At 40.5% G+C, this 14,243-nt stretch overlaps 1 protein-coding gene across 1 annotated transcript; it reads left to right on the top strand.

The window, feature by feature from the left end:
- The first annotated feature begins 10,746 nt into the window (after window positions 1-10,746).
- Window positions 10,747-11,769, top strand: LOC138909911 (uncharacterized). The gene is made up of 3 exons (XM_070201128.1): window positions 10,747-11,327; window positions 11,409-11,481; window positions 11,566-11,769. Exons 1-3 carry the CDS (start codon window positions 10,747-10,749, stop codon window positions 11,767-11,769), a joined length of 858 nt encoding a protein of 285 aa, XP_070057229.1.
- The last annotated feature ends 2,474 nt before the right edge of the window (window positions 11,770-14,243 follow it).

The following is a 14,243-nucleotide window of genomic DNA, read 5'->3' as shown; positions in this document are numbered from 1 at the left end:
TGAAAGGCCACCAGTCAATCCCGTTGGAGCTCGGGCCATAGATCCAATTGATGATAATTTGCATGTGGCCATCGAGGCGAACTAGCGTTCCGACCCAGAAAATAGCATTCATGGTGGAACTCGATCTGCAGTTCGAAATACCCAAAATGTTGGAGAAGACGGGATCAGCCTGCATATGATTTTCGAAATGTTGTATGCTCAGCAGGTAGTGATAGCTCAGTTGCAGAGCCAAACCCAGGCACCGAGCAGGACCGAACCAGGTCCACCCCGAGAAGTCACCCACGAAACGGGGCTAGCTGTAGTAAGATCGAATGAACAAGAATCTGGGACTAATCCCGAAATTATTAAGGTGTTAGAGGAACTGACAAAACGAATTGAGTCAGGAGAAAAGAGGATTGAAGCAAACGACAAGAAAAGAAGAAACTTATAACTCCAGGGTTGATCAGATCCCGGGGACACCACCGATATTGAAGGGCTTGGATTCCAAAATATTTGTGCAAAATCCTTCCCCCCTGAGCGTGGCTCCTAAACCGATCCCCAAGAAGTTTTGCATGCCCGAAATTCCTAAATATAATGGAACGACCGACCCCAACGAACATGTCACCTCTTACACATGTGCCATTAAAGGGAACGATCTAGAAGACGACGAGATCGAATCAGTACTATTGAAGAAGTTCGGGGAAACCCTATCAAAGAGGGAAATGATATGGTATCATAATTTGTCGTCTAATTCTATCGATTCTTTTGCTATGCTTGCAGATTCTTTCATAAAAGCACACGCCGGAGCCATAAAGGTCGAGACCAGGAAGTCGGATCTTTTCAAGGTAACGCAAAAAGACAACTAGATGCTAAGAGAGTTCGTATCTCGTTTCCAAAAGGAACAAATGGATCTACCACCGGTCACTGATGATTGGGCTGTACAATCTTTCACTCAAGGACTGAACGAATGAAGCCCGATGGCTTCACGACAGTTGAAGCAGAATTTGATCGAGTACCGGCTATTGCTTGGGACGATGTACACAATCGATATCAATCGAAGATCAGAGTTGAAGACGACCAGTTGGGTTCTAGGTCCGTTATTAAAAGGGACGTCGACCGAGAACTAAGGTCAAACAAGGATCGATATCCGCCGTATAACGGAGATCGTAGGGGTAGCGAACCTACACGTTACTCCGTACGAGGCGAAAGGAGAAGTGATCGAGGCCAAGGGTCTCGGGAGATAATGAACAGGAATGGGTTCGACATGCATACCGGACCTAAGGAAGCACCACGGTTATCAGAATATAACTTCAACATCGATGCATCCGCCATCGTGTCGGCAATCAGACGCATCAAAGATACTAAGTGGCCTCGACCTCTACAATCCGATCCATCCCAATCAAATGTGCAAGTATCATGGCACCCATGGCCACAAAACCGAAGACTGTAGGCAGTTGAGAGAGGAGGTATCCCGATTATTCAATGAAGGGCACCTTCGAGAATTTTTAAGTGACCGGGCCAAAAACCATTTCAAAAACAGAGATTTCAATAGACAGAACGAACAAGAAGAGCCACAACACATCATCCATATGATCATCGGAGGGATCGATGTCCCCTAGGGGTCGGTGCTCAAACGCACTAAGATGTCTATTGTAAGTGAGAAGCGATCGGACTCAAGATTACACACCTAAAGGAACCATGTCCTTTAGTGACGAAGACACGGAAGGAATCATGCAACCCCATAACGACGCACTGGTAATATATGTACTTATGAATAAAACTTAAGTTAAGCATATGTTAATTGATCCAGGTAGTTCGGCCAACATTATTCGATCAAGGGTCGTAGAGCAACTCGGTATCCAGGACCAGGTCATGCCCGCTACCTTGGTACTGAAAGGATTCAATATGGCGTGTGAAACTACTAAGGGCGAGATAATTTTGCCAGTAAACGTGGCTGGGACCATTCAAGAAATAAAGTTTCACGTGATCGAGGGCGATATGAGATATAATGCCCTATTCGGGAGGCCATGGATCCACAACATGAGAGCAGTACCCTTGACCCGTGACCAGGTTCTGAAATTCCCTACATCTGAGGGAATCAAAACGGTCTACAAGGAGCAACCGGCCGCAAAAGAAATGTTTGTCGTCGATGAATTAATTTTGATATCTTCACTATCATCGACAAAAGGATCAGATTCGAAGGGGGAGCGAGATACCAAATAGCAATCACAAACGTCAACCTCGACCCAACTAGAGAATCAGAAGACTGACGAGGATGATGACTATGGGGTCCCTCGATCCTTCGTAGTCCCTGATGATTCCGACGCTATCCAATCGACGGTCGAAGAACTGGAGCAAATCACGCTAATCGAACATCTGCCCGAGCGAAAGGTATACCTGGGCATGGGGTTAGATCCCCAGCTCAGGGAAAAACTTATTCAATTTCTTATAGCTAACGTGAACTGTTTTGCTTGGTCCCATCTTGACATGACAGGGATCCTATCAAAAATAACCACTCATAGATTGAGCTTGGATCCGAAATTCCATCTGGTAAAGCAAAAAAGGAGGCCCCTGTCCGAGGTCAAACATGCCTTCATCAAGGACGGGGTAACCAAACTTCTTAAAATAGGATCCATTCGAGAAGTAAAATACCTCGAATGGCTAGCAAATGTGGTGGTAGTTCCTAAGAAGGGAAATAAATTTAGAATGTGTATAGATTATATAGACCTGAACAAAGCATGCCCTAAGGATTCCTTTCCTTTGCCTAGCATCGATCGTATGATCGATGCCACGGCCGGCCACGAGACTCTCAGTTTTCTCGAGCTAAATAATTATATAATTTTCCATATCAAAATCATAAATATTAGGTGAATATTAAATGATTGTCCTTAAATATTAGAAAAATAATTAAATACCTATTCCTACATATTAGGAAAATAACTAAAATTACTGCTTTGTCCAATATAAAATATATTCTTAAAGGGTAAAAAAGGCGAACTATATTTCGCTAAGTGCCTTCGTGCTTTTAATATAGTATAGATTCTCTTTCTCATCAGATTTATCATCACCAAGGTTTGTTTTGTTCGCTTTCTCATAACGCCTTGTTATTTCGATCCTAACAAGTGTTACCCGAGACAATGATTGAAGCGAAGTTGAAGACAGGTTCAATCTGGGTCCAGATCAAGCTACCGCCAATTTGACGATAACGAAGAGGTCCAAAAAACATGTTCAACCATAATCTCAACATACCTGTTGGGTGCCTCTTTAAAAATAAAAATAAGGCAGAGTGATGTACTTGTACCACTTTGTCATGCCGGTCCCCAAACTTAGAAGTTTTCCAATTGAACACTTACACTCATTCAAATCGTGAATAATAAACGCTTATGACATGAGGCTGCCAGTGCGTGTAATACAAACGCCTACACGTTGGACGCCACGTCAATAAAATTAGACCACGTAGGCTCCAAGTCACTTATTATGGCCAAACCCAAATTTTCCCCTCATTTTACAATTACCCGCGTAGTTAGGGCTTAGAAAGTATCGAACAACAGTGAGTCTCTCCTCTCTTCTACGGGATTTTCATCATCGCAGTTGATATCGAAGTTTGTAGGGTAAGTTTCTTCAGCTGCTCTTCATATTTTATTTTTATTGATCTTCATTTCCCTCAATATATATGGCTTTTGCTCTGTTTAGGGGTTTTAGGGGAAGGCTGTGTTAGGTCGTAATTACTGTTTAATTTTCCTCAATATATGGGACTTTTGCTGTGTTTCGTTACATGTTGGAGTGAAAACCCTTTTTAATGTAGTGTCATGCATGTAATGGCATATTTGTTTTTTTATTTTTTTTTGCCTAAGGGCTAATATATAAATAAAATCCCAAAAATGGGTCCAATGCTTACAAGATGTCCAAACCAAAAACCAAAATAGAAGTTGCATGAAGCCACTAGCTATTAAAAAAGATAGAAAAGCTAAAATCTAATTAACTAACTATTACAACAAGATAAGTTGAATGCTTCCTTCTCCTATTAGTGTATGTGAATCCAATTGTCATTGGCAAATACCAAGCAATACCTATCAAGCTCTCACCAGGCGCCAAGGTATATTGTCCATAGTCTAAAATGAATTCCAAACATCTCCACCGCAAAGTTGAAGTCTGCATCATCCTCCAAGTGTCGCTACTATATGATCTCCATATGCAGTGGATTGATTTTGTTCAAGTATTAATCATGTGCTCACTCATCAAGATTAATGTGTAGAAGAGGAGCCTGGCTTTAGGCAGGCTTTGCAAGGCAAAAGCCAGGCTTGAGATGGCTTTAAGCAGGCTTTACAAGGCAAAGGCCAGGCATGCGCTGGCTTTAGGCAGGCTTTGCAAGGCAAAAGCCAGGCATGAGCTGGCTTTAGTCAGGCTTTGCAGGCCAAAGGCCAGGCGTGAGCTGGCTTTAGCCAGGCTTTACAAGGTAAAAGCCAGGCATGAGCTGGCTTTAGCCAGGCTTTACAAGGTAAAAGTCAGGCATGAGCTGGCTTTAGCCAGGCTTTACAAGGCAAAAGCCAGGAATGATCTGGCTTTAAGAAGACTTTGCAAGGCAAAGGCCAGCCTGTGCCTTTTTGTGATCTTGTAAGCACAGATCCTTCCCTACTAGAACCTTTAATGTAGACATCATTCAAAACATTGCTAAACCATCCTCAGATTAAGCTTGAAATCATGCTAATACCACTGAGAAATGATTCAATAATCTCCAAAAATACCATATGATGGGTTCAGCATCTTCCTTAGCATTTGGACATATCAGTTTCAGAGTCCAATATTGTGAAGCCATCAGTCTGGGGTTCTTCTCTTTGCTATCCTAATCCTAAGGTTGGGTGATTGAGATTTGTCTAGATTGATCAACCTCCTCCCTGCACTAGGCAGTTCAGAGAATGAATGAAACTCAGATGTACCTGCAAAAGAGAACACAATGTTAGCTATAAAATCTGCCAGTGAGTTGCCTTCTCTGAACACATGTTGAAAGATCACATTGAAGTTGTCCTTCATCTCTATAATTTTCTTCACATCCTGTGCAATTACCCAAAGAGGATCCCATTCCCCTTATATCGCCTTCTTCATCACCAATGAATCAGTCTCCAGTATGAAAGGGTGAAAATCATGATCCACACAATATTCCAACCCTTAAAGAATAGCCTTAGCTTCAGCCACCACATTAGTTGTAACTCCCAGGTCTACTGCCCTAGCATACACCACATCACCTTCATCATCCCTCACACAAAAGCCTAGGGAGCTAGGTCCAGGATTGCCCTTTGAAGCTCCATCAGTATTACATTTGTACCAACCATGACAAGGAAGCTGCCATGTTACTCTTATAGTGATCAATAGGTTTATATCCTTCAAATTATTGAATCATGTCTGGCCATAACAATGGAATATTAGGGATCCAAGCATACCTCACCCTTCCCAGTTGATGCAATGTCCTATTTATCTCATGAATCACCCTATTTGTGGACATTGAACCACCATGTTTACCTGCATTTCTTCTCTTCCACAGCTCCCAAGTGATGATAACTGGTACTGCTTGAAATAATGGCTTTAATTTCGGATAACACTGAGCATACCACCAATGCCTTATAATCTGCTTCAATTGAATCAATTGCACAGAAATTCCAGCAGCCCCCATGAACAATTTCCATACCTTAGAGGCAGTAGGACTTGTGACAAATATATGCTCAATGGATTCCTCTTGGGGCTGCTGACAACACCAACACCTAGACATCACCATTTGCCCTTGCCTCCTCCACATGTCATCGGTGGCTATTTTCTGCCTCCACAATCTCCAGAAGAAGAAGGATATCTTGAATGGCAAACCTTTAATCCATATTAACTTGAATTCCTGATTAGGATCTGCCCTATGCCTTAGTATTTGACAAGCACTGCTAACACTGAACTTGCCTGAAGGAGTTGGCATCCAGTATGGCTTATCCCAATATCCCTCACTGCCTTCATAGTGCACATTTAGCCTTATATGTTCTGCAATTTCCTCATTGAAAGTTTGATCTAGCAGCTGATCATCCCATGTTTCCCCTTGCTGCAGTTCTTCCACCTCCTGAAGACCTTCATTGATTGGAAAGTCTTCAGGCAATACATGATAAAGTGCACCCAATCCAGTCCAATTTTCATGCCAAATATTAGTTGTTCCACTCTTCAAGTCCCATACGATCTCATGTTCTACTTCTTCCCTAGCATTCAGCATTTGTCTCCAAATATGAGACCCTCCCCTAAAACGCACCACAGTTGGTGGCTCCTTTTTGCAATACTTATTCCACATGAAATTAGAACACAAAGATTATGTGGTCCTAAACCTCTACCATAGTTTAGCAAACAGTGCCCTTGAGACATCATTTAAGGACTTAAAACCTATCCCCCCTTCCTCTTTAGGAAGGCAAAGATTTTTCCATGAAGCCCAGTGTCTGCTTCTCCCTTCTTCCTTTGTGCTCCAAAAGAACCTAGCAAAAGTCTTATGTAGATGCCCCAGGATGCTGTTTGGTGGATCAAGGACTGATAACATGTGAACTGGCATACTTTGCAACACACTAGAGATGAGTGTTGCCTTTCCTCCAAATGACATCAGTTTTCCTTTCCATGAATGCAAGTTAGCCTTCACCTTCTTGATAAGCTCCTCATAATATTCCTTCCTCCTTCTAGTGTAAAAAATAGGACACCCTAGATATGTGAAGGGGAATTTACCTCTTGCAAATCCTGTAATAGCTCCAACTGCCTGAAACAATCCATTAGCAACCTTTGAATACATGTAGTATGAACTCTTATCTTTGTTGATCATCTGACCTGATATCTTCTCATAGTTCCCCAACACTGCCATAATCTTGCTCAAAGAGGGAGGATGAGCAAATGCAAAGATTATCGTATCATCAGCATACGCCAAATGGTTTAAAGAATCAGACCACTTAGGCATTCCAAATCCCACAAATGACTTGTCTTCAAAAAGCTTATTCAAAGACCTGGAAAGTACCTCAGCTGACAGAATGAACAATGCTGGAGATAGGGGATTCCCTTGTTTCACACCCCTTGTCGACTTAAAGAACCCTGAGGACTGCCCATTCACCAATACTAAATACCAGTTATTTGATATCAAGTTCCACACCATGTTAATGAAGTGTTCAGAAAATTTCATCTTCCTTAGCACATGCAATAAGTACTTCCATGAGACCCTATCATAGGCCTTAGCCATATCAAGCTTGATCACCACATTAGCTGGCTTTCCCCTTAACCTTATGTTAGTGACAATTTCTTGAGTCAATAAGATGTTCTCAAATATACTCCTACCCTTTACAAATCCGGATTGATTAGGAGCTATTAGAGATGGCAAAAAAATCTCCAATCTGTCATGTAACACCCTAGACAAAACCTTGTTAATGAAGTTGCTCAAACTAATAGGTCTTAAGTCAGAGAAGGTCTCGACTCTAGGTTTCTTGGGCAGCAACACTAGATTGGTGTGAGTGATGGATTTAGGCAATGCAGCTCCTCCATAGAAGTGTAGAACCATGTTGTGTATATCAGCACCAATAACATCCCAGCATGTTTGATAAAACAAGCCAGTGAATCCATCAGGGCCACTAGCACTCTCCCCACTAAGCTCAAAAACTACTGCCCTTACTTCTTCAATTGTTGGCAATCTGCTAAGTTCCAAATTCTGATCCATAGTGACCATTGAAGGTACATTATTGAGCAAGGAAAATTCGAAAGCAACACCTTCATTTGTGAACTTTCTTTGATAGAAGTCCACTGCAGCTGTAGCCAATTGCTCCTGGTCTTCAATCCATACCCCACTGCCACTTTTGATCCTCTTCAGTTGCAATTTCTTTCTTTTGCCATTGACATGGTTGTGAAAGAAACTTGTATTCCTATCTCCTTCAGCAAACCAATTCATCCCAGCTTTTTGCTTCCAATATTGCTCCTCAATATTCAAGTGTTTCTTCAATTCAGATTGAGCCTTTTGAAGCACAATCCTATTTTCAGTTGTAGGCTCTTCTTCAAACAACATCTCCTTCACCCTAACAATGTCCTCCAAAATAGCCAGTTGCTTGAAGATATCACCAAATATTTCTCTATTCTATTTTGAGAGTGTTGCCTTCACCCTCTTGATTTTCTGCTTGAACATCAGAAACGGATCCCCTATGAAATCAGCTTCCCAATTCTGCCTCACCACATCCATAAATGTAGCATGCTTTGTCCAAAAGTTCAAGAATCTGAAAGGCTTGACAAACTTGGTTGTCTGCACCCCACATGTCATTAGCAATGGTGCATGATCTGATCCAGTTCTGATTAGATGCTCAACTTCAATAGTTGGTAACATGTTCTGAAATGGCAAATTCACAAAGATCCTATCCAATCTCTTGAATATACACTCAGCATTGGACCTCCCATTCCACCATGTGAATGGACTTCCTTTGTAGCCTTGCTCAAACAAACCACAAGAGTTTACACAAAATGCAAAATCCTCATATTCAGGAGGGTGTACTGGAAGTCCCCCTATTTTCTCATCTTCATGCAATAACACATTGAAATCCCCTCCTACCAACCATGGTAATTCCATATCACTTGCTAAATAATACAAGTGATCCCACAACTCCAACCTCTTAATTGCTGAACATTTTGCATAAACAAATATCATCATCATGTGTTGCCCCAGGTCATGGTGAAACACTCTCACAGTCACCTGTTGCTCAGTATCCTCCACTAATTCCCATTCCACAACTACATCGAAGAACAACCATATTTGCCCATTAATATTTGTATAAGCAGTCTCCATATTCAACCTCCTTTTATATCTCTCAATGAGTCCCTTCTTTTGAAAAGGCTCCATCAATGCAACTATACAAAAATTATGCTCCCTATTCATATTGATCACCCTAGGAAAGGCATGTTGTGTATTCACAGACCTTATGTTCCATATTAATGTTTTGATCATCATCTAGATAGAGAAGCTGCCCTCCTGGGCATTATTCTTGAAGGTTGTGGTGGATCTTTACTTTGATTCTTCTTAGTTTTTTTTACCTCCTTTAGCACTAGTTGTGGGTGATAAATCCCCTTCCCTAGCCACTTGTTTGAAGTTTTCGGTAGTTGATTCATCATCTCCTTCATCTTCCATTGGATTTTGTCTCAATAAGTCTTCATCAATTGGTGTCACATTGTGTGTAACTAAATCATGTAAATGTTGTATAGGAGTCTTAGTTAGAACATTAAGATGTAGTTGCATGGTTTGATCAGTGCCAGATTCCATAGGCACTTCCTCTATTTCCCCGGATGCTCTTGGAACAATTGCCCGCTCATCAGCCTGTTCATACTCTTTGAAATGTAGCTCATGGACATATGCCAGAACACCATATACATAGGCTAAAATTTCTCCAGTGGCTCGAAGGTTGGGGTTTACTGTAGCTTCCTCATCAGGTGAACCTGGTTTTAGGCCTGGCGTCGCCAGCCTATCGCCGAGTGAGCCTGGCTTTAGGCCTGGCGTCGCCAGCCTATCGCCGGGTGAGCTTGGATTATTGTCCTTCTTCACCTTGTCTTCTATTATCTTTGTTTTGCCCAGCTGATCATTCTTAACCTCAACTGCATCGCTCCATAAGACCTTTGTAGAGTTTACCTCATCATGATCCTCCATCCGCCCAGAATCTTTAAAAGTTTGAGATGTAATCGCATGACAAGATTGGCTTGTGGTCACATTGAGTTGTTTTAGCTCCTCTTTGCTAGTCCCAAACCTTCTATGAATCCAGTCGATTGTGGACTGAATCCCAGAAGGAGTAGGACCATCTTTAGAACTGAAGACTGGTTTTCCCCCCACCAAAACCAGTTGGTTGTTCTCGTTTATATCACTTTGTTTCTCCTCTAATACTACAAATTTATTCCTTGTTTGAACCTTGTTTGTCTAATCTTCTTCGACCTCCATCAGTGCAAAGTTATTGTGCACCTGCTGTACACCAGCATTCACTGGCATAATTGTATTGCCGGTTTGCTCTTGTACCTGGGTTTTGTTATTTTTGTTGGTTCCCCGATTATCCCGAACTTCCTTCCACTGTGCACCTACGTTCCCAACTACTTTTCCACTCGTTAGAATCATTAAAGGGGTAATGTGATTTTTGGTTTTTCCTTGTTCATCAGCAACAGAATTCCAGTTGTTCAACTCAGCAAGATCATTCCTTTTCTTGCTGCTTCGATTCTCAATAAGTTCCGGGTGCAAATGCCAACATTCAATTTCATCATGTCCTTGTAGTTTACACTCCTTACAATATTTTGGTAGCATGTCATACTGAATTCTCACCCATTCTGTTCGAACACCACCAGAAGCTTCATCATCAATATCCAATCGCACCTTTTTAGGTAGTTCGGCCAACAAATCGACAAGAACTTTTACTCTTGCGCAACTCGGCCTAGTTTTATTTGTAGTTGCCGCGTCAAGACACACTGGCCTTCTAACAGCTGTAGCCAAAGAAAATAGAGTTTCAATTACAAAAAAAGTAGGCAGCAGTCCAGGAAAAGAAACCCACGCCATCGCCATCGGAGTTTCTTCACCCGCCTTAAATTTTGCATCGTAGATAAGAGTACGCAATTGGTTTATGCATTTCTTTTTTGAAGGCAATTATTGTTGAAAATAATTCTCTACTTTGACACAAGTTAAAAATATTATTTGAACTGTATATGATATTTGAGAATGTTGTATAGTTTAGGAAGGCATTGCAGACCTATTTTATTCAAAAACATATGAACCTTAAGTTGAAACCTAATGAGAGGGAAAGGGTTAGGGCAAACTGCACAAAGAAAGGTTGTCCATGGCATATTCTTGGCAGCATAGAAGGTAGCACTGGGAATTTTAGGGTGATTACATATTACCCTGTCCACAAATGCTACAAGAAGACAAGGAACAAGATGTGTAACCCACCATGGATTGCAAAGAACTTCAAAGACAGAATAATTAGTGAGCCTCAAATTAAGCTTCATCAAATTCAAGCCTTAATTAGGAAAGCATATGGTCTATATGTGAGTAAAACTTCCCGCATAAGAGCAAAAATGATAGTTATGAAGGAGAATATGGGTGATTACAAGAAAGAATTTGCTAGACTTCATGATTATGCAGAAATGCTAAAGTCTACTAATCCTGGCACTATTGTAGTGATAAGGACATCTAAGAATGCAGAACCTGGCAAGGTTGTGTTTATAGGCATTTATGTCTGTCTTGAAGCATTAAAAACTGGATGGTTAGAAGGCTTCAGAAACATAATTGGCTTTAATGGTACATTCCTAAAGGAGACATGCAAAGGTGAACTGTTTTCCTGCATTTCCAAGTATGAAAATAATTAAATGTACCATGTGGCTTGGGCAGTAGTTGAAAAGGATTTAAAGGATAGATGGTCTTGGTTTATCAGATGTCTCAAGCATGATCTGAACTTGACAGAAACTGAAGGAGAAGGGCTGACAGACATGTCTGATATGCAGAAGGTATGGTTTCTAACACTTTGTCTTTAAAGTGTAATTGTTTTCATTTATGTTTAATTTATAACAATATAATGTTGTTGATTGTAGGGTCTTCATTTAGCCATAACTCAGTTATTGCCAAATATTGAGATGAGGTGGTGTGCTAGACATATCTGGACTAATTGGAAGCAAACTTGGCTTGATGAGGAAAGAAGAAAACACTTCTGGCAGTGTGCAAGAGCTACATTTGAAGTTTACTTTAGTTGGATGAAATGGACCAGCTGGGGGGATATATTGTTCAAGACTTACTGAAATACAACAAGGAGACATGGTGTAGGTCATACTTCAAAGAACATAGTAAGTGTGATGTAGTGGAGAACAATATGTGTGAGACATTCAATAGTTGGATATTGAGAGCTAGGCACAAATCTATCATTACTATGTTAGAGGAAATTAGAATCAAGTGTATGGAGAGGATGAATAGCATAAAAGAGTTTTCTGGAAAATGGGTAGGTGATGTATCACCCATGGCTATGGAAATACTTGGAGAGAATGCTCAAAGGGCAGCCAAATATGAAGTCAAATTTAATGGTGAAACATGGTATGAGATCCAGGATGGGCCATATAAACATGTTGTTGACTTTAGGAGGTCTTCCTGTACTTGTAGATTATGGCAACTCAAAGGAATTTTATGTGCACATGCAATTATAGCAATGCATTATAAGAACTATGAGGTTGAGCCATATGTTGACCATTGGTATAGGAAGGACACCTACCTTAAGGCATACAACAGATTCATTCAATCTTTAACTAGTATGAATTTGTGGCCAAAAGCACACTGCCAGCTATTGAGCCACATGTTATAATTGCAATGCCAGGAAGGCCAAAGAAAAAAAGGGAGAAAAGTTGCTGATGAACCAAAGAAGAAGTTTGGGAAGGGTACAAGGATATGGAGACAAATGAGATGTTCTTTGTACAAAACTCTTGGACATAACAAGAAAGGATGTCCATCAGCAGTAAGTATTAATGTTCTTTGTGGTCATTATCAGATGAATTCAATTACTAGTCTTTGTTTTGTTATGTGTATGCAGAGAAACCAAGGGGGAAGGGCTGGAACTAGTTCAGTTGGAGGTGAAACTGCTGAAAATGCTTCATCAACAGCATCAGGTGGAAGGGATGGAACTAGTGGAAGTGCATCAGCAGCAGTAATAACTTCAACTATGGAAAGTGGCACCTTCACTCAACCAATCACTGATCCAAGCACACAACAATCAACTAATGTTGCTGGAGGTCCAAAAAGGAAGACCAATGAGCCTAGAAGAGGTGGTGAAAATGTAGGGTCTAAGAGACCAAAGGCAGCAGAATATGGTGTGTTATTTGATTCAAGTGGCACTGTGATAGAGAGGGTAAATATTTCCACTTAATTACACAATCAACATATATATTTTACTAGATAATCCCTCACTTACAACCTTTTGTCTTTGTGCAGTCTAGAACTACTGATAGAGTAGTACACAATCCTTCTACACTCATAAGTTCTGCCCCTACCAATATTGAACTTAGGTTCAAACCCCCTGGGCTAAAGTGAAAGGGTTGATCTACAGTTACACAAAGGCAGCTGCAAGAACAGAGTTATAGAAGGGCAAACTCTGCTACAACCACTCAAGCCACACCAATGACACAATCCACACCAGGCAACCAAGCCACAACAGACATTAATTGAAGTGCTCAACTAATATTTTGAAGACTTAATCATGGATATTTTTGTTGACCGCTTGTGGTAGATAATATTTTGTAAAGCTACTTCATTATGTATGTTTTGTTGACTGCCTATCGTAGACAATATTTTGTAAAGCAACTTTCTTATTTTGGATATTTTATTAACTGCCTATAATATGCAATGATATTAGTAGTTCCTGTACTTGTTGTTGTAATGGAACCTTTGTCAATATATTCCATGAACAAAAGTTTACATCAACACAAAATATGTAGCCTAAACCCAGGAAATAAAAAAGTACACTATCAATCCTAAACACATAACATACGAGCTAATATTAGAATAACTACAACCGCAATTATAATAGCAGCAACTCTGAACTTCGACCTTCCTTGTCTTCTCTAACAATGGCATCGATCATTCTTTTAAATAAGACCCTGCAAGAAGAGTCTTGTAGTATTTTTCCTCAATCGCAGGATCAACCCATCGAAAAAAAGCCACAACCTTCACCAATCTCATATCTTCGGCAACCTAGAGACCTTCTTCCAGGATTAGTGGGTGTTCGTGACATTTTAAGATCTGCAGCAGTCCACAATAACACAAAGGTTCCTTCTTCATTGCTAAAGGAGAAGACGCGGTAATATCTTATTTCTTGCCGGAGAAGAAGAAAAAAAATTGAATTTCAAAAGAAAAGGAGATGGCAAAAATTGATGGGCAATAAAGAATCCTAGCAAAAAAAAATTATTTTGCACTGTTGAAGCTAACAAAGAAAGAAGAAGACATCAGATTTGGATACAAATCAGCTTCTATAATGTTCAACAATGGAGAATAAGGTAGAAAGAAGAAGATGACTGTTAAATAGGCCACATTATTACCGTTAGGGCTTTTTAAACTGTCTTTACGCCCCTTACAGGCGTGTGAATCACGCACTAAAGCCAAATATGACATATAGGATCAGCCACGTAGGATAAGCATTTATTATTCACGGTTTGAATGAGTGTAAGTATTTAATTGGTAAACTTCTAAGTTTGGGGACCAGCATGACAAAGTGGCTTAAGTATAAATGATA

Source organism: Nicotiana tomentosiformis, chromosome 4, assembly GCF_000390325.3.
Source record: "Nicotiana tomentosiformis chromosome 4, ASM39032v3, whole genome shotgun sequence".
NCBI lineage: Eukaryota > Viridiplantae > Streptophyta > Magnoliopsida > Solanales > Solanaceae > Nicotiana > Nicotiana tomentosiformis.
The sequence above is the reverse complement of the archived record's forward strand: the minus strand, read 5'-3'. Positions and strand labels throughout refer to the sequence as shown.